We start from the raw sequence: 26,366 nt of genomic DNA on the forward strand, positions 1-26,366 counted from the left end.
TGGGATGGGAGCGTCTATCCGGATGTCCCCTCCGTTTGATATGGAACAGCTCTGTTAAATGTGTCACAGGCCCAGGCCTGGCGAGGCGCTTTGACTTCGCCACTGGCGCCTCATTCATTTTGACTTGAAATGCAAGACACAGCCTCGCCAGGAAGTTCCCATTCAGTTCCCCCCGCTGCTCACTGGCTCAGTATATCTCTCCACTAAGGGCCTGATATCTTCCAAATAGCTTTTGTCGACAGTCCCCATAGAAATGCCCAACCATGGTTCCAAGACAATTGAGAAAGATGGCAGTGCCCGGATAGATTTCAGTTGCAAACCAGTTGCCCTGCAGTTTTTCCCCCTTTAGGAGTTTAAGGCCTTTACCAAGCTATACTTTTCCTTCCAAACAACAAGATGTCTCTAAAGGCAGAAAACATTACTTTTGGTTCAGCTGAATTTTGGATAAATTCCACTGGACTCCATTTCCACTGACTGGAATGTAGCATTTCCACTGAAATGTGGAGAAAAAAATATACATATATTTTTGGTGCCCACTATCTCATATCTCGTTTCAGTCAACCCCAATTTTTTATTAATTTATTAATTATTTATTATGATTTTTATTATAACATTTAACAATGTATTTTCCTGGAAAAGAGCAACGTTGCATATGTTTTAGTTTATCTATATAAAAGCTTGTGTTCCACATTTTTCTGTCTGTAATCTCATATACACTGTATGTCCAAATGTTTGTGGACACCCCTTCTAATGAAGGCATTTAGCTACTTTAAGTTGCACCCAGATGCTGACACTTATGTGCAAATACACACCTTTGAACATCTTTTCTAGTCCCTGTAGCAAAGAATAGAATAGGACTCTCTGGAGCAGATAAACATAAACCCCATTGGGACCATGCCTAATGCCAGACATCGGCTCAAGGGCTACAAAGCCCCGCAAGCATTGAGCTGTGGAGCAGTGGAACTGTGTTCTCTGGAATGGTGGAGGTGCTCCATCCAACACTTTTAGGTCAAAGTCAGATTCTTGTAGCAGTGCTTCAAAATCTAGTAGAAAGCATTCCCTGGAAAGTAAAGGCAGTTACTCTAACAAAAGCAAACGTTTTAAATATGCTTGATTTCGTAAGTTTGGAATGAATGAGCAGGTGTCCCAATACTTTTGTCCATATGATGTATGTCTGTTCTGTATTGTTAAACATTTTTTTTATCATTATAGCAGCCACTTAAATAAAGTTTATTGCAACCCACAATTGCAATGACTTGGAACATATTAGCAAATACCACAGCAAACAACCTCAGCAGCCACAAAGAAACACCATAGCAACCTCATAGCACTCACTTAGCAATACCATAACCAGCACTTGTTCAAGTCATCATGAACAAAACCAATTGAAATACCATATCAGTTCCAATAGCAATCACATGAAACGCCTCAGCAGCCACCTGAAGTACCAATGCACTGCAAAGCAACACCCTGACAACACCTAGGGGTACCATAGCAGCCACTTTTCAAAAACAGATTCACCAACAAGACAAGACAACCATTAGTGTTGGACACAGATGGATTTCGGCCTGCGCCTTTAACCCATCCGTGCAGTGAACACACACATACACACTAGTGGGCAAACACACACACACAGTGGACAGTGAACACATGTGCCCAAGTAGCAGAGAGGGTTAAGGGCCTGCCACAGCCTAGCAGCTGACTGGAAGTGGAAACCATTAGCCTGCGCAACTGTTCTGCTTTTTCCTCAGGAAATGCACTTTTCTATTTCTATTTAATTTTCTTACTCTCAGAGCTGTTAGGCCAGAGATCCCGTTTCTCTGCTCCGTAGAGCTGTTTGAGAACTTTCCTTTCAGAGCGGCTGCAGCCTTTTCTGAACAGCCCTTTTTTTTGTAAGAGCAGAAAAGTGGCAGCATTCCTTTTTTAAAAACACTCTCTTCTCCTCCGCGGCCCTACATGCCTCTCCGCTGTGCCGGTTGTGTTTGTCTTCTGCATCCCAAACAGCACACTTCTACCCTTTACCTACTACACTAATGCATAGTGTTTTATGCACTATTGAGTGCACTTTTGCAGCGATGTGCTGCTTTTATTAATACCATAGTGTGAAAATTTATGAAAAAACATGCAAACACACAGAATCCCAGCAATTTCTTACTATGTTCAGAGCTTTAAAAACGTAAATAATCAGTCAGATACTTGGATACAGTGTTTATGTGCAGGTTTCTTATTTATTTATTTAGGAAGACTTTTAAAATAAAAATATAAAAGTTTTAAAAATAGTAAAAATCATTTTAATAAAAACAACCACAACAAACAAAACAACATTCAGTTTTCATTTCTTTAAGGGTCATTATAATTGATAATAATAATAATAGTAATAAGTAGAATTGTGAAATACCGTATACTGTGATGCTGTAGAACTGTGAAAATCTCATACCGTTGCTGTGGCTGGGATTGTTTGTTGTAAGAGACCTGTGAGGGGTGTCACATAGCACCCAGTGTATGCTTAAATGGGTTATTGTTTCTCCAAAACAGTATAAAAGAAGAATACACTTATTTTAGTGTCACTTTGTGTTTATTCACTTTTAACTGTATTCTGTAAGTCAGTAAACGGTTAGCTCTGCCACTCTCTGCACAGAAAGCTTCTTTCCTGTAGAATCTATCCAGCAGATCTAAGTGTGTTCAATCTCATTAAAATAATGACCACATTCCCCAAAATGGTATGTTTTCTAAGGGGGAGAATGCAATTACCAATTAATGTTTTAATGTAACAAATTTTCTCAAGGTCAACTTTCTCAAGAGTCATGTTACACAGGTAGGAGAATGCAGAGTGAGTCTTGCCCAAGGACTAGTGTGGTAGGCTTGTTCAGCAGGGGAATTAAACCCCAGTCTGCCACGAGGAAGACAGTGCTGTTACCAACTACGCTACACCAACAATTAAAAGGTAATCGCTAGGGTTATGCTAGTTTTTATACTACTGAGCTCCTATGTATATCTCAATTTTTAAGAATATCAGTATTATTTGACTCGCAGATTGACTGGCCCTTTGTCTGGTTGTCTTACCATAAAATAAGATTACACCCAATGCTTCACTTTATTGGTTTGAGAGGGAAATAGCTGGGGGGAACTGCTGCTGCAGCAAACACAGGCACATGAAAATATAAACCTCATAACTTTACAAACAAGTTCTACAATGTTATAAGACAGTAAAAAATTCATACACAGTTGAGTCAGTAGAGAAATTAAATAAGCAATGAATAACTAAATATGTTTAACAGTTTGGTGCATTGCAGGAGAGAGCAATATATGTCATATATATATACATTTATACATATCTTTTTTATACACACACACACATTTATATATATATATATATATATATATATATATATATATATATATATAGACTGTGGCCTTTATGTAGTTAAACAGGTTTGAATATGCCAGGTCAGTTGGCCAAGCCTATTCAACTAGCTGTTTCCTCAGTTTGTAATGTAATTAAAAAGCCTGTGTTACATACTCAGCCAAAAGTGTTCTTACAGGCTTCTGTTACCAAAGAATAGCCCCACCAGTTTGTACAGAAGTCCCTGTAGTTACTGAATAATACATCTTAGTGTGTATTAAGCCTTTCTGTGTTAAGGGGTTAAGAGGAATGTTGGAGGTCTAGAAGACCACAAAAACGTGAACTGAAAGAGAACTGTTAGCAGGATGTGTTTGGAGAACAAAAGGTTTACATTTTATTGTAAATTAATACCTCAGAAACTGTTAAGCATTAGGGTGTATCATGCTTGTGTTGCAGCCAGTGGTATGTGGAACATTAGCGGGAAGAATGGATTCAGTTAAACACCAGCAAACTCAGAAAGCAGACATCACATCAAGCTGTAGATTAATAGATTGCTTCTACAGCAGGATAATGATCCTAAACACCTTAAAATCCGTAGCGGACTACCTCAACAAGCAGCTGAAGGTTTTGCCATGGCCTGATCTAAATATCATGGGAAATCTGTGGATAGACCTCAATACAAGAATCTCACAGTACTATGCAATAAACAATGGGTGAAAATCCCCCAAACAAGTGTTTATTAGCTGTGATATCTGATACTGAGCATGCAGAGTACCCAAACATTTGTTTCAGCCAGATCTAGTCATAGCGTGAGGGGGCTGCAGTCCCTTTTACGATCAAACTTTGTTGCTGCTGCAGTGATTAATAGCACAATGTGGGTCTCTTAGTGCTTCGCATAATGCCAATCTGTTCAGCTCTGGTCCTCATAACGGCCATTTGTTTTATTCCTGAGCAGTGTTGTGAGAAGATTGCCCCTCTTCTTGGAAGTGCAGTCTCCTCTGTCCCTGAGTGCCTTTATCAGCAATCCTCTTAAATTGGGTTTAGTGAAATTACTCATAGGTCTTTTGGACATATCCTCATAGATGATATTATGCATCTTTCATATTCTACAAAACAACATAAAAAATATCAAAGCCGAAAACTTTTATAGGCCTGATGTGGCCCATTTTACCCCACAGTTGTTTTCTTTAGCACACACAAATGTTAAGCTGTGAAAGAAATGTTAGCCAACGTGCACAAAATAACCGCTGACTTTGAAAAGAACCTCATGCCTGTCAGGGGCATGGTTTACACAACAGATTGAGCTAGTTTGAAAGCTTTAGGAGTTTAGACTTTAGCAAATGAAAATAAAAATATGAATGTTTATTGATCCTGGCGTTTAGTAACTGGAAACCCAAGGGTGTAATGACATGGACAGTAGGCTGCTGTGGCTTGTCGCAAGGTGACGGCAGTTCGTATCATAACTCTGGTTAACCCTCTGGAGTTGAGAGAGATATTTCTCAATATCTTTGAGAATATATGTGTATATATAAAGTGCAGAAGTACGGTTTAGACATCTGCTGAATCAGTAGAGCCTGCACTTTCCATTGCATCTTATTGCCAAAACGTACGTGACTCACATCAGAGTTACAAGGCTATGAAGATGGCTTAAGATACTTGTCTCTGCCTCTTGCCATGTCTAAGTGGTGGATTTGTGTGTCTACCATCTGCCTCATATCTGTAATGGCTGGATTCCTGCGTTTGTCAATGGTTTTGTATGAAACTGGCCAATGGACACTTGATCCAACTTGTCTTCTGGCCCTTTCTATACTATTTCATTCATACATTTCATGGCTTTTGGGGAAGCTAAGACTCTGGTAAACCCGTTTTAAGCACCAAAACAATCCGTCCACATGAGGAAAGAACCTCTAAAGCCAGACTTCAGTTTATTTCACACGGTGCTGTAGGTCACATAGTCTCATTATAGAGAGAGCTGAGATTGTCCTGAACATGTGGGTATTATCTAATACACAAGTGCCTTTAAAGGAGAAGATATGCAAAATCGACAAAATGCCCTTAGACTCCAGAGGGTTAAACGTAGCAGCAAATGCTTAACAATCTGAACTGTGCACTGAATCTAATGCTGATTAACACAGAAGCGTATTACTGGGTGCACCTTGTGGTGCAGAAGCAATGAAGTTACTGCTTCTGGTCTAAAACTGGTCTGATTTACTGGTCTGATTTACATTAAAAATGTTTACTTTTAGAAATTACTAAACAAAATACCAAAACTACACTACAACATTCCTGACTATAAACATCACGATAACAATACTGTTAAACCGCCTACTCTCAAAAACATTCCCTCCAGGCCGAGCTCTAAAACGTTTAGGGTTCCGAATTGATTGAAATTTATCAGGAAAAAGCAGAAGGCACTTCTGCGAAAGGAACGAGCGAGAGAAAGGGAAGAGATGCCACCAGAGGATTGGAGATGGAGTCTGTAAAGTGAATAAAGCAGAATTGTTCGAAGGCAGCATTCCGCCAGTAAAAGCCCCAGTGCGCGTTTTGACCTTTCCGATATTTAACCACGCGCCCGATCTATTGTCACCCTGACCCTTTCGCATTCTCCCCTACACTCTCCCCTCGCTCACAATGGAGTCCGCTTTCGCATTCAGCAAGCTACTTCTTCTGCTGCTTAGCTGGGTGGTATTGAGCGTGCCGTCAATGCAGTGTGCTGGAAGTTGCGGGGGGAGGTGAGAGAGCTGATCTTCTGCACTCCCCACAGGCCCTGATGGGCTGCTGTTCACCGAGGTTAATATCAGAGTGTATTTGGAGGGCGGCTTGCTGGCACCGTGTCCTAGGGCAATCCGTCTCTCTGATCAGCGAAATGGATCTCGCCCAGCTCACTCCTCACTACTACCACCCCCACTTCAGTGACTGCACTGCAGTGTGGCGACAGTCAAACAAACACAGCGCTCGGCAGTATTGATCAAATTCAACCTGGAACTACTTTACAAATACATTGAATCACGTGGTGTTTAAGTTAGCATTCGTGAAGGTAATGTACACATGCTGGAGCACTGCTGCTCTGTGCTGCCCTATTTGATTTTGGTCCGTTAATTTTTTTACAGATATCTGGTATCTGTAAAAAAGTCTTCTTATTAAACTTAAGCCCCACAAGCCACAAAACATGTTTGATTGTCTTTAATAGAGATGTGTGATTGTGAAGAACCTTTAAATTGGTAAAGAACATTTATACCAAATGAAGTTTGTTTTTGTTTTTTTTCAGATTTTCCCTTTTTCTCCCAATTTGGTACTGCCAATTCATAACTCCCTCTAGCATTAGCAATGCTCCCGATATTCTGAGGGTAAGAACTTAACACATGTCTCTTCCAATACATGCAAAGCCTGCCACCACCTCTTTTCAAACTGGCACAGATACAGCATTGCCAGGCAGCTGACACAACCCTTGGTCCATAGTGGTAGAGCATAAGATGCCTTTAAAGCCTTTAAAACGACTTCCTCACACCCTCACACTGTTTTGCAAACCTGATTTTTTTTGGAACAAGGGTAGAGTCGTAGAGTCACGTAGAGTCACCCTGATGGCAGGCCATAGAAACATCCGAGCCACAATGTAGAGTCACTTCGGCAGGAGGTCGTAAAACCATCCAACCCACTATTTAGGGTTGCAAAGATACAAGTCGCTATTTACAATTTGCAGGCCATGCAAATATTTAAGCCAAGTTTTAAAGTTGCTATGACAGCAGGTTGTGAAAACATCCATGCCACAATGTAGAGTCACTTCGGCAGGCGGGCGTGGAAACATCCAAGCCACGATTTTGTGTCGCTCGGGCAGTAGGCTGTGCAGAATGCTCTGGCAGCAGTTCTCGGAAACATCAGAATAACGCTACAAAGTCATTCCAGTAGCAGCCTGTGGAAACATCCAAGCTGTGAGTTAGGGTTGCCCCGGCAGCAGGCTGTGGAAACATCCAAGCCGCAAGGTTGAGTCACTCCGGTGGCCTCAAAGTTGCAATGTAGAGTCGCTGGTGGCAGGCTGTGGAAAACGCTGCCACCACTTAGCCATGCGGGAAGTCAATTTAAACAGCAGGTAAACAGAATAAACATGCAAATGATGCAAAACAGTACAAAAATAAACATAGCCAGTGTAAAGCAGCAGCCAATTTACTCCAGCATTTACTTCACACCGGAGACACACACACATCTGAAAATCAGTATTGTTATATATCGGTATAGGTGTTAATTTGCCTAGCAGTACAACACACACTTTTTTTCCAGTGGCTTGAAGTGCAGATTTGTGGGGCAGCATCCCACTTTTTCAGAGTGACAGAAAGGAACAAAGAAATGGCAGCTGAGAATAGCAGGGATGAAGTTGGCAAGTGGCAAAATCCGAAAGCGAAAGAGCGCATTAGCTCTTTGGAGCCTAGCCAGCCTTTCTTTGGCTTATTCAGAATGTAAACATAATCATAAAGGGTTTTTCCCTCGACGTCATATGTTTCAAGTGCATTTCAGGATTTTAAATCATATTTATTTAGTGTATTTGTGAAAGGCTTGGAACGCACAGTTCAACAGAATGGCAGATTGTTTGTTTTAGAATTTATTTCTAGTGCAGACTGCCTCTTGAACTACCTATGGGAGCCTCTACTGTGCTAATTTAGCAACTTTCCACAGTCCAGTCCAGTGTGGTCTGCCATATTCATCATAATACTATAAAAAACATCAAAAAGAGTAACTAAAAATAGCAATGAATGAAATTCTAATACTAGAAGAACCCTGTATGGAACTAGTCTCTGTTTCTGTTAATCAGACCATGAGGGTGGGTGTGGGCTCAAAATTAAAAACCTTGGAGGTCAGCTCAACTGGAATGAGGCAATATTTGAGCTTTACAGTCAGTTTTTGGCACCCCTGATGAAATTCTAAAAATGGTCATTCAGCACCCTTAATTTACTTTAAACAAAGCGTCACATTTAGAAATTGTGTCTAAAATGTGCAGATGATTAATGTCATAGCTAAGTTTGTTTAGGTCACCTGCCTTGACCTTGAAAACAAAAACAAGAGAGTCTTTAAAGAAAAGAAGGTAATCCACAGATACAGTAAACAAATCGAACCAAGTCAAAAATAATAATAATAGAGAAAGCACATACATGGGCCAGGCAAAATCGTAGTTGAGAAACTGGTCAGAGGTCAAAACCAACAGAGCAAAAGGTCAAGGCAAAAAGCGGAAAACCAGAGGAAAACGAAATACGCTCAGTATGCTTACGAAAAGTCAACGGCAGTATTTCCCAAAGAGACAAACTAGAGAGGGGTTTAAATACACAGCAAACAGCAAGGCATACACAGGTGAAGGCAATCAGAATATAGGCAACGATCAACGTAAGAACCTTTCATGATTGGCTGGTGGAGAGTAGGTGTCAGTCATGTCTGGGGGGGAATCATGGGTTGTGGAGTGCAGAGAGTCCACAGAGCCAGGAGGTAAACCCGGGGCGTGTGACATAAACAAATGATATCATTTGAACAGGGTGCCCAAACTTCTGCATGCTGAACTCACAGGTCATACAGGAACTGTGATACGCATAAAAACGGTGGTACGTATGTGCACATTGACATAGCATCACATAATCAACTAAAACAAGCAGTCCTGCCAAACGAAATGGTCAGTCCTGCTTGTTTTAGTTATTTATGCTTAAGCGAAATTATCCTAGAGAGCTCTTTTCTTTGACACGCTACCTGTGGATTCCCTCAAAAAACAGAGCTGGGTGGTTGCCATAAGATCAGTTTCTTTTGGCTTGTTTGTGACATTTTACGGGCACAGTAGCAAACATTGCCAGCCGAGGGAGTGCAAGCAAATAGTGTTTATCTATTAGCACTTCAAAAGCTCTGTTAATAAGCCAGTGTACAAACATGATGATGATGATGGTGGTAAATCAGTAGAGTAACTGACAACATACAGTATAATTAGCTGTTATATCTGTTCATCATGACAAGAGGTTATAATTGCAGGACATAATTATGATCAGACTATGATGAGCATTTCAACGAGAGCCTGGGATATTTTGTGGGTTGGTATCAGTTTAAAATACAACACATTGAAGTCACACTGAAGTCATTTTTAATGCAGTGCTTTTTTTTGTTTTATTTATTTATTTATTTATTTCCTTTTTTTTTATCTCCAACACATACGTCGTTGTCCAATAAAAAAATGATGTAGGGGTGTAACGGTACGCAGAAGTTTCAGTTGTAACACAGTTCAGTACAATAGGGGGAAAAAAGCAACAGCATTCCCAGGGCTGGTTTCCCAGAAAGAGATTAAGCCAAGTCCTACACTGGATTTTTCTTTCATTGGAAAAATATCAATTTAAAATGCTGTCTAGTCCAGGACTGGACCTAATCCTTGTTTGGGAAACTGACAAGTAATAATACATAAAACTGGGTTTTATATATTTTGAAAAGACAGTCGTGAAAGTTCCTGTATGTTCCAGCTAGTGCCGTACAAACAGAAACCATTACAATTGGCTACAAAACTGAAAGCATCACTTATTTTTTAAAAGATAACATTATTACAAATAAATAAATAAATAAATCTAACTTTAGAGTTTAGCATTTGGATTGTTCCACTTTCAAAGCTTAAGCCCAACCCTCCCAAAGGAAAGACCCTTGAGTCTTCTAGCACCTGTGTGCCATCTGCACTCGCCGTAGTCAGACGCCAGTCAGGTTGAGCTAGGTGTAACATGTAAGCATGTAACTAACCTGCTTAAACATATAGCGTGAGGTTTACAGGTGGAACTCCCAATTGAACTATCAAATTTGTTACTGCATTGTGTTCATCCACCTTTACACATACGCTACTGCATATTGATTGTAAACTGCCTGCATGGAACCATAGTGATTCTGAGATGAATACACGTACCGTTATACCCTTAATCTCTTTATATTACCTTACATTAAGTTAAGTTAAGAATGGACAGTGGCGATATGCAAGTGAAGACACTACTGTATATGGGTTTAATGTGTTACTGTGCATATATTTATATACACTTTATATTTTTACATCCAGCAGGGTCCAAAAGTCCAGCATTAGTTTTGCTTGTAGTTTGCATTACTTTCTCATTTTTTCAAAACCTTTGATTATAAATTAGGGATGCACTGATACCACTTTTTCCTTTCTGATACCGATACCAGATTTTCAAATATCTGTCGATACCGAGTACCAATACCAACTTTGACTTAAATACTGGATAGATGGCTATAAATCCTGATATATTGATAGTTTTTATAGGTTGAACTTTTTAATATGTTATCCTAAATAATACATGAAATAAAATAAAACGGAAAAAACAGCATTTATTGGTTAAATAATAAAAATCACTACAAATCGCTACACTTGACCAAACAGATTCACAAACATTACATTTCAAAGCAGTGAAAAAACGCCAGTTTACAAACAAAAAGTGCTTATGTAGCGATTTCATGTCTCTAAGTACACGTCTCTATGTAAAAAGGTACAAAACTTTACCTTTGGTTTCACCAACTCAACCTTTGGTTTCAGATTTAAAAAACACTACATGGAAACAAAAAGGTCTAATGTAAAAGATTCAAGTCAATTTACTGGTTGTTTAAAGGGTTGGTTTAATAATAAAGAATGCTAACTAAAATCTTCTATGTAAAAAAAGATGTAGGGTGTCAGTAAGCTGCCGATACCGATACTGTGTGTAAGGGCCAGTATTGGCGCAGATACAGATATGATATCGGTGCAACACTTTGCTGTTTCTCTGGATGTTTTAGGAATTAGAATGACTAAATTTGGGGAAGAAAATTTGGATTGAAAATTGAAATCTTCAAATTTCACCACTAATTTGAGCTGAATGGACAAGAAGCCTTTAAAATTCTCTGATGAGCAGCTAAAGACATTTGGTATGAAGGCCTTAAAATGGTTATGTATATGTATGTATATTTAGCTAAAAATCGTGTCGAATTTCAAATATTTCTGCTTTATTTTAAATAGCTTGTCTTTGTTAAAATCTTTTAGAATTTATAGGTGTAAATTACATTTGATTAGGACAGATTTTCCAGAGGACAGACTTTTGGACCCTATATTACTACATTAGAATACACAGTATTGTGCAAGTAAAAGTACAGAGAATAATCCGTTTTAAAAGGTGTTTATCTGGGAAGGAAGCATTTTTACATTTCTTTATTTATTCAGAAAAACACTAATATTATAGGAAATAATAATTATAATCATAATCAGCTAAAAAAGACATTTGCACAATACTGTACATCCTGATCAAACATGTTCTAAAGATTGTATCTAAGAATGTCATATCACATGTTACAGTATGTGTTGTAAGCAATGTATGAAACTTTTAATTCCAAGTGACAGATTGCAGATGTGTGAGCACAGTAATTGTCATTCTTTAAGTGAGCACGCAATGATAATCAAGTGTAAATGTGTGGGCAGACCTAATAAGAAGGCTTGGTCGAACAAACCAATTACATCACTTTTGAGTGTGTATCCTTACTATTGAACGACAGCTTTAGTCGTTTGAAGAAGCCACGTGTTTCCTAAACCTCTTATTAGGTTTTGCCAAAGTAAACGATTATCTGAAATGCAGAACTGTGTGAAACGTGTGTAAAACCTTCGTGCTGTGATAGACAAAGACGTGTTAAGTACGATTTAAAATGTTAAACCATGTTGAAGCAATCTCATCTCAGCTTGAGGCAGCTTTAAAACTCCATTTTCTGTCTTGATGGTCGTGCTATTTTGAATTCTCTTGTGCCTCTTTGTGTCTTTCCCTGCTTCGCTTACAGGGGCCCATGCCAAAAAACAGGGCGAGGATTTAGCAGATAACGACGGCGATGAAGACGAAGGTATTCTTTTTGGTGATGAAGGCAGCTGCATGTTTTTATTTATTTATTATTTTGTTTGTTTACAGACGTTATTTATGTATTTATTTATTTGTTCGTTTATTTATGTATTTCTTTTCTGTTTAATTTTGAATGCAACCCCTGGTGTATTTCATGGCCCAAAGAGTCATCAAAGCCCCTGGAGTGACTGAGGATGAATGTGAACTGGTTTCATATTGAAGAAGTTAGTGTTCTTATTTATTGTTCAGGTTTTGTTTTTGTTTGTTAGTTTGTTTGTTTTTTAGCTTTGAAGTCTCTTCAGATTTCAGAAATACTAGGCCGGTTTACACTGTAGCTTTTAAACTGGTTTGAAACTGGATGAAAGTGTGTTTAATGATCTGATAATTGAATCTGTGTTAAATCCTGTGTTAAATGGGTTCATTCAGTGTTATGCTGTGTTTTGTGTTGGGGATTATTTTTAGTTTAAGGCTTAAGGCTTTTTTTCCCAAACAATCAATTAGGCCCGTTTACGCTTCAGCTTTTAAACCGCATTGAAACCCCTTGTCTATTTAATGGCCCAAAGAGTCAGTAAAGCCAGTGGAGTGACTGAGGATGAATGTGAATGAGTGTAGGATGTTCGTAAAAACATGACAAATACACACAAAATTGGATATATATATCCAATTTTTTTATAGGATATATATATCTACTTTTACATTACCGGCTACAGAAACACATAATAGATTTATGATCATATCGCATAACTGGACAGAAGTCAGAGAACTGTGATGAACCGGTTACAAAAGCTTTGATTTTGCCGTTAGACCAAAAAATTCTGTAGCTTCCAAATGACAGCTCTGATCTTACCCCCCAAAAATAAAATAATAATGCTAAAGCTATACAGTGTAGCAGATAATGCACTCTAACAAAGGACTGGTGCATTATAGGCAAAAATGGGAAAGCTCAGTACTGTTAGATGTAACTTCTGCATTGCTGCACTGAGCTCTTGACCAATAGACAGATGTATGCTTGGTGTAACTTCTCTCCTAGACTAGAGAGAGAGACAGAGAGATGAGTGTTTACAAATTTATACAAATTATTAATGTAAAAACAAATCTCTCAATATTTAACTTGGTAATAATTTGCTGTATAGAAACTAGGTCAGAAAGGGCTACCAGCTGCATGACTGATAACCAGCCGTAATTATAAATGGGTCAAACTAGCTACATAATCTCTGGTGTAATTATTCTTCAGATAGGAAAGGGTCACAGGGATCATACTGCATAGAAGCAGAAATAGCTGGCCAGCCATAATTACAGCTTGATAAATAATTGGTCGATTGTCAAGCTGGCGTCGCTCTGAAAGCGCTAATAACAAATCAGAGCTTTAGCATGCATCTTACCGAATAGTTCCACTATTAAGACTAATATCTATCATCAGGGAACTCTTTCACGCTTGGGAAAATATAAGCTTAAGTGTGTATTTGTGAATTTCAGTCTATTCATGTATTTCATAATAGCGTTCAGATTTTGTGAAAAATGTGTTCTTTCAGGAATGCTTGGAATCAACATATCAGCGCTTTAGCTGGACGCGTAGTCGTATGGTATATGCTAATGCAGATATGTATGACAAAAACGTCACGCCACTCATCTCATATTGTCAATTTACAGGAAAGTTAAAACCGCGATTGGGTGCAATTATCTCGCTGCTCTAAATGTTTGCCAATGTGAAGGCAACCGCAGGATATCATAGCCGGCTTTTGAAACAGGAAAGCGAATGGATTTAGATGAAGAGAGAGAGGCTCATGCGTTGTGGTGAGAGGATTAGCAGTAGAGAGAGAAGGGGAAAAAAGGAAAAGTTGCCGCTCAGCAAAAGCATTGTTCACTTTCGGTATTTATCTTGGGATATTCTGGGCTCAGGGTGGATATCTAGCAAGATTAGAATGGGGGAAGTATTCTCTCCGTTCTACAGCAAAAGGCTTAAACCCCGGAATCTTTATCAAAACCCGACCATTGCTGTTTCCTCGCTCGTCCGCCCCTTTTGCGAATCGTTCAGGTGGGGGCTGTGCTAAGAACTTGGCTACTACCTTGGACATGGTCTGTGTGCAGCTGGTCCAGGCTCCCTTGCTGTGGCTTTGTTGATTCTGGAGCCATGCACTCAGGTCAGCCACAGCCCGGTTAGCCAGTCTCAGATTGCCGCTTTATCCGTGTCGGCCAAAAGGTTCCCTTTTGAAGTGCTCGTGCGCAAGGCTGGAAATGAAAAGTTAGGCATTTTCAAGCAGCTTGGTTAGGGGGTATTAACGCCCGTGTTAATCAATATTGAAAGGCCTTGCGTCTTCAGCAGCAGGCGAGGCAGAGGGCTTGTACAGCAGCATAGGAGGCAGCAGGTCCCCCAGGAGGATTCAGGCCTTCTTTTCCAAAGTGGTTACATTACCTTTGCAATTGGCTGGACCAGACAATCCAATTGCTGCCTTGTGCAAACATACAGTGCCTGGGGCGGCTCGCCATGAAAAATCCACTTGGCCAAGGACATATAGCGGTATGCCCAAATGACTACGTGCCCTGCCAGATGCTTTACCGCCCGGCCTGGAGGTCGACTCTGCTGCCAGACCAGGCGGCTGTGGAAATGAGGCATGGACGCAGAGCTGGGTTTAAGATCCTAGGCAGTGTAGGTGTGCTCGCTCTAGCCCAAGGCAAGTATTTTTGCATGACAAGCCAATTGCCCTGGATCCATGGCCCAGCTTGCTGTGTTGTCTCTTTAAAATTGCCTGGGGAGATAAGACCAGGGGCAACATCATTTGCAAACATGGATGCTGATGAACTTTACAACAAGCTGAGAATAAAATAATATAAAAAAACACACACACAGAAGGCATAAGTGCAAAGCTGAGTGGAGTGGATTTTAATGTTTTTCGAGCGATTATTTGCCTGGTTTATTCTGCTGGCACTTTTTATTGTTATCTCCTCTAAAGTAATTGAATGTAGAAGTGCTAGTTTTATTGTTATCCTCTCTAAAAGTGATTGGAGCTACAAGAGACTACAAATCCACTTTGATGCTTTCGTGGCACTGCAGCGATTCCTGCCTTGAGCCGAATGTATCCTTTCCTCGTGGAAGTGAATGCTGGTCTGAGCATAGACAATTAAGGTGTGCAACTTTTCTTCAAAGTTTCTACACAACATCCACGGGCAGGCACGAGTGTGCCGATCGCTTAAATTTCCAACCTCCCGTCCTCTCTGCCGAGTGGAGGAGGCATCAAAGAAATGAGAGGTGGTCCTGCTGCGACTACTGATCCCCAAGTCTCACCGTTGGATGGGGAGAACTGCAGGAATATAATAAAGCTGCTGTACAAACACGGAGAGCATATTTACATACCCTTCAGTCGCCGTGCTTCTCTCTGTTCTGTATCAGCCCATTGTATTGAGCAGGCAGCGCTCCCTGTTCAGCACACTCTTCCCATGCACCCACCATCTTGCAATCTACTTAGCAAGCCGTTGTCATCCCAGCTCGCCAGGCGGTTTGTCTTCTGCTCATTTGGCAGGCTGCAAAAACCCGTTTCGGGTGGCCCCTCATCCACTTAGGACAGCCGCAGAGCTCCTGCGCCGGCTGAAGTCTGCCGTGGCCGCGGAATGCATAATTCTGGAAGGCCCTGCAGAAATCGGGTTAGAAGCGAGGAACACTGCCTCATCCCTGTCACGTTCGGGGCATATTTAGGGACAGAGGGGATTCTAAATCATAAGACGGGAGTGAGGCAGTCCAGGTGATGTACGATAGTCTTCTGAGGTGGAGGAGCGCTGCCGTAGCTTTGTCCTGTCTGAGGCCCTGGCCTCTCCTATTACTGGGGGAAATGGATCTGCATGGCAACTGCTTGGCTCACCGAGCCGTGCACCCTAATGAGGACGAAGACACCCACCTGGCTCTGGCTTTCTTCCCACTGTGCCCTCGGCCAGCTCTGCTCCGCCTGTCTGGCTTTAAGGATTGATTCTGTTGAATTCCTGCTGTCACTCAGTGTGGTTTGAATAGGCCGTTCATGTTCTTACATACGGCCATCAGAAGAATATGGCCGTCCCTCGTTCTTGTGGCTCAAGTGTATGAAACTGGTGAGAACGTTTGGACTACAGCGTTAACCCTCTGGAAAAAGCTTTTCTCCTATAGGTAAGGCAAGTTCCTTGCAGTAAGGCGTTTTGCCAGGACAGATGTGAGCAGTGTGCTGGCCACAGCTTGCCCGATGCGGAATCTGCATGAAGGCGCAGCGGGCCTCCGAACTGGACCTGGGGGATGCTGTGATTCCTGCCTGCTGCTAGCTTCTCTTTCCACTGTTCCCTGCTCTCTCCCTCCCTCTCTCGTTCTTTCTATCTGTCTCCCCTCCTCTCTCCAGCTCCCTTTGCACTGCCAGAGGCCAGGCTTCAAAGAGCACATCAAACCACCTGTCTGTGCGCTTAGCAACATCATATTTCATGCACAAACGCCATGACTCTGGCCTAAAGAAGCCATCTTCTTCAAAGGTCACTTTCCCCATCTGGTTTGGGGGCCAAGGTGTTGAAATCAAAGACAAATACACAAATTGCCCCACACACACACACAGACCCAGATGCACACACAGATTCCTGGCTGGGTGGGTGTGTCGGAGAGGAAGTGTTGTTGAGCTGAATTAAAACCTCAGTGCAAATTATTTTCCAATATCTGCACCCTTTGAGAGCTTTACAGCAATATTAAAATTGCACGGCTCATCACACCTCAGCACTAAAATTCCCAAACTGCCGTCGGATCTCTTATTTTAATAGAAATGATATTGTTACAGGCTCGTGGCCAAGCCCGTGTGTGCAAGTGATGCATAGCGCTCCCGTCTCCAGACTGCAATCTGTCTGAATTCGTCCCTCACGTTGGATCAAGCCGAAATATCTGACGCAGCCCTAATCACCCACCGTTATGCGAGCGCCATCCGTGCCACGCGTGACGGAATTGGCAGTGACGGCGGCCACACGTGTTAAGTCAAAACCCACCCTTGTCAACCTGGGCACCCTCGCACCAGAACAGCCCTTGTCAGCGGCACTCATCTCTCACTCCACGTCGTCCGGCGCCTCTGGAGTGACAGCACTGACACCATGCAAAGTGGCCCGGTGAGATTTATGAGAGTGCTGGAGAAGAGCCAAACTGACAGCTCAACTGAGTTATACCCCCTCGCACACGCTCCAATCACCAGATGGCCGAGTGTGCTGGAGATGCAGGAGCTTCACACGTGTTGAAGGTTGTTCAGTATCGGCATCTGCAGACGTCAGATCCACCTTCTTTTTAACGGCGACGGGAAAGGTGTTCCTGATCGGTTCAGCACCACAGCCTGCTGTAGAGGTTGCTTAAGGCGGCGGATCTCACTGATGTTCCAGGTTTTTGCTTTTGGGCCACTTTGAGATCCACTGCCTTAAGCACCTTCTACCAAACATCTGTGAGCAGGCTGCGATCCTTAACCAGTTAGAGACACCTTCCACGTTCCACTTGCTTAAGGGATATTTGCATGTTGATCCTTAGCCTTAAGAAGTATGGCATATTCTCTAAGAAAGTAGGGGTTTGTGTGTGGGTGGATGGATGGATGGGTGAGTTTGGGACAGTTATGTTATTTCCCCTCATTTCACCTGTCAGTCACTTTTTTTAAGGCCAACATTGTAGTTAATATGCCATTCAAGGTTGTTTGCATTTGAGTTGTTTTTTGTTGATTTTTGTCCTCCCTGAATTAAGCGTCCATGCAATTCAAATGTGTTTACTGTATTTTAATTAATGTCTCACTGTGCCTTTTTTCCCCCTCTTCTCAGCACGCACCTTTCCGAATGCTGTGAAATTTCACAAATGTGCTTTGTTTTAATGGTTACACTTGCCTTCGGGGAAGGATGAGGTACCCTTGAAGGCCTTTTTTTGTAAGGTAGCTCAAGAAGAAGAAAAAAAAGTGGTGGAGACTGTCTCTCTACTTCACTATTAATCACTTGAGAAGATCAGGTACTGCAACAATGGCAGCAGCCTCGAGCGCCAGTCCAGTGCTTTTTTTTTCCTTAAATGGGTGCAGGTTTTTGTTGAAGTAACTTGGTGTGAATCAACAAAAGAGGTTACTGATAACACTGACATGACTAATCACTCTTTTTACTCCTCCTGGTGCTTTTTCTTTTCTTTTCTCTCTCTCTCTCGTCTCTCTCTCTCGTCTCTCTCTCTCTCCCTCTCTGTCTCTCTCTATTGTTTCCATTTGTTTTAGTGTCCTGTGCTTCCCCAGTACAGGAGAATCTTTCATTCTCTTTCTTTCATCCTCTTTTTCACTCCATGCATCGTCTCTCTTGTGTAAGATAAGTGTCAACCGAGAATTGTCAGTTTTAAAGCCATCTCTTATCACTGCTCTCTCAGATACCAGATAAATAACACAAGCCGCGAACACGCGCATGGATTCTGAGTGGAAACGTCACAGACGACCCCCAGATCTGCATACAGAAAGCACAGACACCCGAAATAATTATATCTTATATATAATTATATAGATATAGATATATATAATGGAAAAAGAAACAAATAGACGACATTTTGTACAAAGAACATTTCATTCACCCAGGCAAAGCGCTCGGCGCTAATTCGCCGTGAATGCGTACATTTAAATAGGCCCGTGTGTAATATGAAGGGCATGCTGGTCTGCAGGAGGAAACGGCCTTGCCAGCCAGAATGTTGTTTGCGATTAGCCGTTTCTTGAGGATTTGGAATTTCAGTCTCCAGTAGCCATGGCAACCCTGAATACAATATAAGGGTTTGAATGCGAGCCCAGTAGCTCTCTGCTCACACTCGAAGCCAAACCACCATGCCTGAGAGAGAGAGAGAGAGAGAGAGAGAGAGAGAGTAAGATTCATGTCTGTCAAAACAGAGCCCTTCAAGCTCCTTGTGGTTCTGGACCGCTTCTTTCGTTCTGCTGTAGCATTTCATTCATTCAACAACACAAAAAAAGCTGAACAGCTCTTCTAGTCTATTATGTGTTACGCCTGTTGGTGTAAGCAGATAGATGCGTAAATAATTAGTGAAATCGTAGACAACATGTGAATGAGGTGAACGAAGGCATTTGGGTTCGAATGACTGTGGAGGACTGTGTGGAAAAACCTTCATTACTGCTAGATCATCTTATTCACTGATTGGGAAAATATCTTTGCCTCCCTATTGAGGCCTATTGGAGTGCCAGCACCTCCCTGGTTTTCTCATATTGCAGCAGTTGGGTATTAGAAGATCCAGAGTGTGCATTAAATTTGAACGAAGAAAAAAAAAAGAAACTAAATTCCTTTGCCCGGTCGGAGCGAGCCCACAATTGGCAATTAGACCCTGACCTTGCGTTTGGTATCATCTGTTCACATCTATTTGCTCGGCTCGTACGGCTCATTAAGACAGAGGCATTTAGAGGCAGACAGAAAGGCTCGGTGGCTGGTATCTGGGAGGGCCGCGTGCAGAGAGGCACCTCAGTTGTGTTGAGCCTTGTTTTTGCTGGGGGGTGCAGGGAGGGAGAGAGAGAAGGTTTAATGGTGGCCACTCTTGCAGACATACGAGACACCGGCGCCAAACCTGTGATGGTGTACATTCATGGAGGCTCGTACATGGAGGGCACTGGGAACATGATCGACGGCAGCGTGTTAGCAAGCTACGGCAACGTCATCGTCATCACGCTCAACTTCCGGGTTGGCGTTTTAGGTAAGCACCTTCTGTTTTTTTATCCACACATGTTGGTTTGAGATAAAATTTTATGGTCTTCATGAGATGCCGCTTAGTTACATGTTTTATGACAATTTTCCAACCTAGATCCCTTATAAATCATTATTGTGTGTTTTATTTGTACTGTGTCCTAAATATGTAAATGACCTCTCCTCTAATTGACTATAAATATTAATAAGTTAAGCTAATCTGATCCAAACTGAACAGGCTTAGGTGAGCTTAATGTCCATATATGGGCTGAATATGTTTATGTATGTATATTACATATATGTACAGTCATGCCCGAAAGTATTCATACCCCTGGCAAAGTTTGACTTAAATTTACTTTTATTTAACCAGAAGTTATATTTTTGCCTTAAAACGACACAGGCATCTCCCAGGAGATAACACGATGATGTACAAGAGGCATCATTGTGGGAAAAAGTATTTCTCAGCTTTTATACACATTTAAACAAAAAGTGGCATGTCCAAAATTATTCATACCCTTTGAAAACTGTCACAGTATATGGGAAAATCCAAAGTTCTATACCATTCCAAATAGTCCAAGCTGTTTTAAAGCATGCTAATTACCCTGATTCATTGGGAACAGCTGTTTTAATCAACTCAACAGGAGAAAAACAGCAGCTCTCTGCAGTTGGTTTGTGGACAGTCATGGCTAAGACAAAGGAGCTCACTAAGGACCTGCGGCTGTGCATTGTGGCCGCTCACAAGTCAGGAAAGGGCTATAAAGCCATATCAAAATGTTTTCAAGTTCCAGTGGCTACAGTGCAAAGTATTATTAAAATATACAAGAAGTTCCGCACTGTGGAAAATCTCAGAAGATGTGGTCGGAAGCCAAAAGTGACACCTGTGCTGGCCAGGAGAATAGTGAGAGAGGTGAAGAAAAATCCAATCTGGACTCTGCTGGTGGCGACATCTCAAGGCAGACAGTTCAACGGACACTGCACACTGCTGGGTTCCACGGACGCAGGCCAAGGAGGACACCACTTCTCCAGAAAAGGCACACAAAAGCCCGCTTGACCTTTGCAAATGCTCATCTGGACAAAGAAGAAGACTTCTGGTGTTCTGTTTTATGGTCAGATGAAACAAAAATTGAATTGTTTGGCCACAATGATGTGTGCACCATTTGGCGTAAAAAAGGAGAAGCCTTCAACCCTAAGAACACCATCCCCACTGTCAAACATGGTGGTGGGAACCTAATGTTTTGGGGGTGTTTTTCAGCCAATGGACCAGGGAACTTGATCGCAGTAAATGGCACCATGAAAAAAGAGCAATACATCAAGATTCTCAACAACAACATCAGGCAGTCTGCAGAGAAACTTGGCCTTGGGAACCGGTGGACATTTCAGCACGACAACGACCCAAAACACACAGCCAAAGTGGTGAAGAAATGGTTAGCAGACAAAAACATTAATGTTTTGCAGTGGCCCAGCCAGAGTCCTGACTTGAATCCAATTGAGAATCTGTGGAGGGAGCTAAAGATCAGGGTGATGGCAAGGAGACCCTCGAACCTCAAAGAGTTGGAGCTCATCACTAAAGATGAATGGCCAAAAATACCAGTGGAGACATGCAAAAAGCTGGTCAGCAATTACAGGAAGCGTTTGATTGCTGTAATAGCCAATAAAGGCTTTTCTATTAATTATTGAGAAGGGTATGAATAATTTTGGACATGCCACTTTTTGTTCAAATGTGTATAAAAGCTGAGAAATATTTTTTCCCACAATGATGCCTCTTGTACATCATCGTGTTATCTCCTGGGAGATGCCTGTGTCATTTCCAGGCAAAAATATAATTTCTGGTTAAATAAAAGTAAATTTAAGTCAAACTTTGACAGGGGTATGAATACTTTTGGGCATGACTGTATGTATATGTAAAGAAAGCGTACTTGTTTGTACGTTTTTTTATTGCTGCCGAGCGCTATGGCGAAGTCTGGAGGGTGGAGACGAACTCGCAGGTAGCTGTTGCTTGGATATCAAGGGGTAAAAGTGTTGATTACATTGAGATTAAATATGGATTTCTTAAATCGATCGGTAAAGCGAACAGCACTTTCCGTGCTTAACTAGCAAATAGTTGCCTAACCTTTGGTTCAATAGACAGCTAGCTTTAGTGACATAATATGCTTTAGCTACATTTCACCCTTAAAATTCAGGTCTGGCTAATGATCTAGCAACTGGTGTTGGCTCTTGTCTCTGTAGCCCACTCATTAAGCTATCCTTTGCTACACTAGCTCAGCTACAGCTCCACATTCTACTGTAGAAGCTTGCTTTGAGAGGTATTTCCACCCTTACACACACACCTCGCCATGGTCCTGCAACTTAGGCCTACTTGAAAACCCCCCAGTGATGAAATCTTAACTACGGTGGATACGGATACGGTGTGTCCTCGCTGTCCTTTCTTTTGAAACCAAAAATATGGACACCCTAGCATTTGGAATAGGTGTTTATACGATAATGATCAGCACACATTCGGTATATAATATTTCATCTGTGTAGTCTGTGATTGCACCCTCTCAGTCTTACAGCAGATTCTACTGTTTCTACTGTAGTACTATGGTAGTATCTCTCTGTGAGGTGATGAAAGCATCACTTTTAAAGCCATAGGAGCTACATTCAGGGATTCTATTACATCAGCAAGCAAACAGACATGTAGTCTGCCAACTTACACAATGTTCATGTAGCTTGATGTATTAAAAATGATTTTACAATTCAGTTTTGACAGTTTTGTATTCCATGAGACTGGTGACAGTCTGGGTCCAGTGTTTGTTAGCCTAGCATCTCCCAGAGGAAACTGAATTATTGTACTTCAGATATCAAACATGTCTTGACTGATTGATGTATTGATTATATCGTCCCAAAATAATACCGCCGTTTTCTGTATTACCTGGGGAGGTGCAAGGTGACAAAGCAACATTTTAAACTCAATCGTTTAATAAATGTGGTGGTCTGACAGTTGCAAATGCTAAACTGCTCTGAACCTGGAACGAGAAGCAGGTTAGCATTAGCTTAGTTAGCAGGATAACAATCTGCTCACCACAGAACAAATGATGGTCTTTACGCATGTTTTTTTTTTTTTTTTTGGTGGATCTGTAGCCCACTTGCCAAGCTAGCATTTGCTTAACTAGCTCAGCTTCAGCTTCAGAGAGTATCAGACAGCCCAGTGAAGCTGCTTTTGACGAACTGTTAAGCTACCCACGCAAGACACGAGTGTTGACGATGAACACTCTGTGTCTAAGAGAGCGAAGTCGAACAACTGGAGTTAGGAATATCAGAAAGGCAAACTTCTAGGCCAGGTTCTACTGTGCTTGGACTCATAGCCGGCTCTCTAGGCTTAAATAAGCAAGCTAGCAGGCTAAGCACCTTAGCACAGGCCGTGCTCCAACTAACTGAGGCTTAAATCACACACAGTTAAAAGGATATAACCTCATATCTGAGAGCACAGATTCGAGAGAATGGTCTTAGGAGTGTTTTGCACAGTTTTCAGGCACATTTAGTAGACTGCTTCATCCAGGTTTGCTTGCTCTGACGTTCAGTCAAACTCTTCAACTTTCAGAGCGTGCCCTCACCAATCAGCCTGTGGCTCTCTTAATTGCACATGGGGGGAAAGAGCTTATTTGGCCGAATACTAGATAGACACAGAGCAGAAATTTGACACATCAGACTAGATCATTTTGAAATACCGTCCTCAACGGAATGCCATTATACCGCCCAAGCCTTGATTATCTGAGAAAAACAATAAAAATCATCTTCATTTTTCACCAAACTTCTAAACTACTCACTAAAATCATGTTTTTTTCAACTTGTTTTTCATCACCTATTGCCATGTAGGCGTGTAGCTTATATGTAAAGATCCCTTGCAGCAGTAGAGACTAATGCCAGGGCCTCAGTAAGTCTTTTTCTTTCTTTCTTTCTTTCTTTCTTTCTTTCTGTTTAATTCCTTTGGCCTGCTGCAGTGTTTTGTTGATAGCTTGTTGAAATGTGTCTCTGCAAACATGCCTGGGCAGTCTCTTTCTTGCAATGTGAAAAAGGGGTAAAAAAAAAAATACAGCTCAGAAAATATTCCACTGTGAGCATTTGATGGTGAACGAAAAATCTTTGAAGCCTGAATTTCCGAAAGCGAGTGTCCAGCTGTCGTATTTTTCACTGCAGTGGAAATAGCCATGGGCTATAAATTGGCTCTGATTGCTCAGTCTAAATATTTAAGTTATTGGTAATTATATGCCCACAACTTTCTTAACCAGGTAAAATAGGCAGTAGTCATTTTAATGTAATGCCGTATTCTTGCAGAATAGCCAGCATATTAAATAATAAGAGGTGCACAGTAAAAGACAAGGAATCAGGATCAAGTAGGCTTAGCGTTTTGTCACTGAAAGCGGAATGCAGGATTTCCCCCACCACCTCCTCTTCATTTACATATCGGGAGCTGCGGCAGATGTAATTGGAATTCAAGGCAGAATGAACCATTTCAAGCAGTAGGTAAATAAATAAATAAAGCAATATTAATACAAAATGAGCAGTCTTTTAATTAGGCAGCTTAAAGGGATGAGCAGGAAATAATTGAGGCTCAGAGAGTTAGACAATATAATGAAGTGGAAAAAACAAAAAGGCAAGGCAACTCTTAACGGCAGTGACACAAACACAGGTCCCTCTTTTCCTTGAGCAACGTTAACAAATACATTATTAAAAGAGTAAAAAATGCCTCTCCTGTAATATGCCATTGTTTACACATTCACATATTAATGGTGCTACCTCATATTATCATTTGACCTGTAAGTCAGTAAGACTGAACTACATATTCAGTTATATTACATTTCTGAAGAGGTTTTTGATGTATTAATAGTTACCCAAAAATGCCCAAATGTAGTTTACAACCCTGTTATTTTGCCTGAGTTTGAAACCTGCAGGTTTTCCTTTTCCTAGTATTTTACAAATCAGGTTTTATTAATTTTAGCAAACCTGTCATTAGTTTACTCATTTTTGCTCCATTTAACTAACCAGATTACAGCCAGAGGTGAGTTTTTTTATCCCTTTGTCTTTCTGGCAGTTTTGTTCTTTTTTGTGTTTTAATAATTCTGTAATAAAGTAAATAACAGTTTTTTTTGTTTTGGTCCTGCACTTTATAAGATTTTCTTGCTTTAAAATTTTCAAGAATTTTTCATTTTTGGCAATTGGGGAGCCTGTTTACAACCCTGTTATTTTGTTTTCCTTTTGTGGTGCTCTTGTGAACGTTGTGATTATATTTTTAAAACGATTCCAGCGTCTTACAGGATAGTGTTGCTGTGATATTGGTTATTTTTTCGGTGAGCTAGCAATTAGCACAAAAACGATTAAAATATACACAGAAAATGGAACTGTTAATGTATTAATAGTAAAACAATGCCTATTTACAACCCTGTTATGTTGCCTGAGACTGAATCCTGCTGTTTTTTTCTTTTATGGTGCTCTTGTGAACAATATGATGAGCAATGCTATGACTGGCTGGTTTACACCACCACAACGGCCTATAGGAGCCACGTAGTATAGCATAGCATAGCATAGCATAGCATAGCTTTGTTGTTTAGACTTATAGAATAGTGCAATCTTGCTATGCTTTCTTTGTGCTAGTAATTAGTAGCGTTGATTAAAAGATACACAGAAAATGAGACAACCAAAGCTGTCCCCCATCAGATAAATCACAAAAAACATATACAGCACTTCAAATTTTCATTTTGTCAGAAAAGAGAAAGTCGAGCCCCACTTCCGCTTCAGATCTGAAAACATCCACAGGTGTTTCTGTTCATCCTTCCGCTGTGAGAAGACAACCCATCACTGTGGGCCACAAAGGAAGTAGAGCTGATCAAGAAGCTCTTACTGAGAAAAGGAAACATGTAAAAAGGGAGAACATTTGATGAACAAAGACACTGCTGGTGTTCTCAGAACAGAGGAGTGACCGCACAGAGTCCAGACGTCAACATCGGAGCCCAGTGCTCCAAATCCACATGCTGATCCATTTTACTATTCACAGAGTGGTCTTGCATGTGCCACAGCTTCTGTGGCGGCTGATTTAGTCTCTGAATGTGGAGTTGCCCAGGCGTTATGGCCCAAAGTATTGATAGAAACTTTAATCACCAAAGAATAGCCCCACCAGTATGTACAGAAGCCCCTGTAGTTACTGAGTAATACAACTTAGTGTGTAATAAACCTTCCAACACTAAAACATGCTGGAGAAGCCCAGTACCATACGCCATAGCTTGGCTTCTGTGTCAACTGTAGTTTTCTAGAATTGAACTTTTTGTGGCATGTGCAAGACCACACTGTGAATAGTAAAATAAATCAGCATGTGGATTTGGAGCACTGGGCTCCGATGTTGACGGCTGGACTCTGGGTGGTCTCTCTGAGAACACCAGCAGCATCTTAACTAGCTTAGTTTAGTAAACCTGTCATTGTTTATTAATATATCCTTCATTGGGATTAAAAAAAATTGCAATATA

The 26,366-nt window shown here is 41.1% G+C and overlaps 1 protein-coding gene across 3 annotated transcripts in view; it reads left to right on the plus strand.

The window, feature by feature from the left end:
* Positions 1-26,366, plus strand: part of nlgn3a (neuroligin 3a) — a 198,791-nt gene that overhangs the window by 65,599 nt on the left and 106,826 nt on the right. For 2 of the 3 annotated variants that reach the window (XM_072662980.1, XM_072662981.1), the window contains 2 exons: positions 12,149-12,208; positions 19,730-19,879. In XM_072662980.1, the coding sequence (XP_072519081.1) occupies positions 12,149-12,208; positions 19,730-19,879 (210 nt within the window). The remainder of the gene's footprint in view (positions 1-12,148; positions 12,209-19,729; positions 19,880-26,366) is intronic. The other variant, XM_072662982.1, reaches the window with a different exon arrangement.

The sequence above is a fragment of the Salminus brasiliensis genome, chromosome 19 (assembly GCF_030463535.1).
Source record: "Salminus brasiliensis chromosome 19, fSalBra1.hap2, whole genome shotgun sequence".
Taxonomy (NCBI): Eukaryota; Metazoa; Chordata; class Actinopteri; order Characiformes; family Bryconidae; genus Salminus; species Salminus brasiliensis.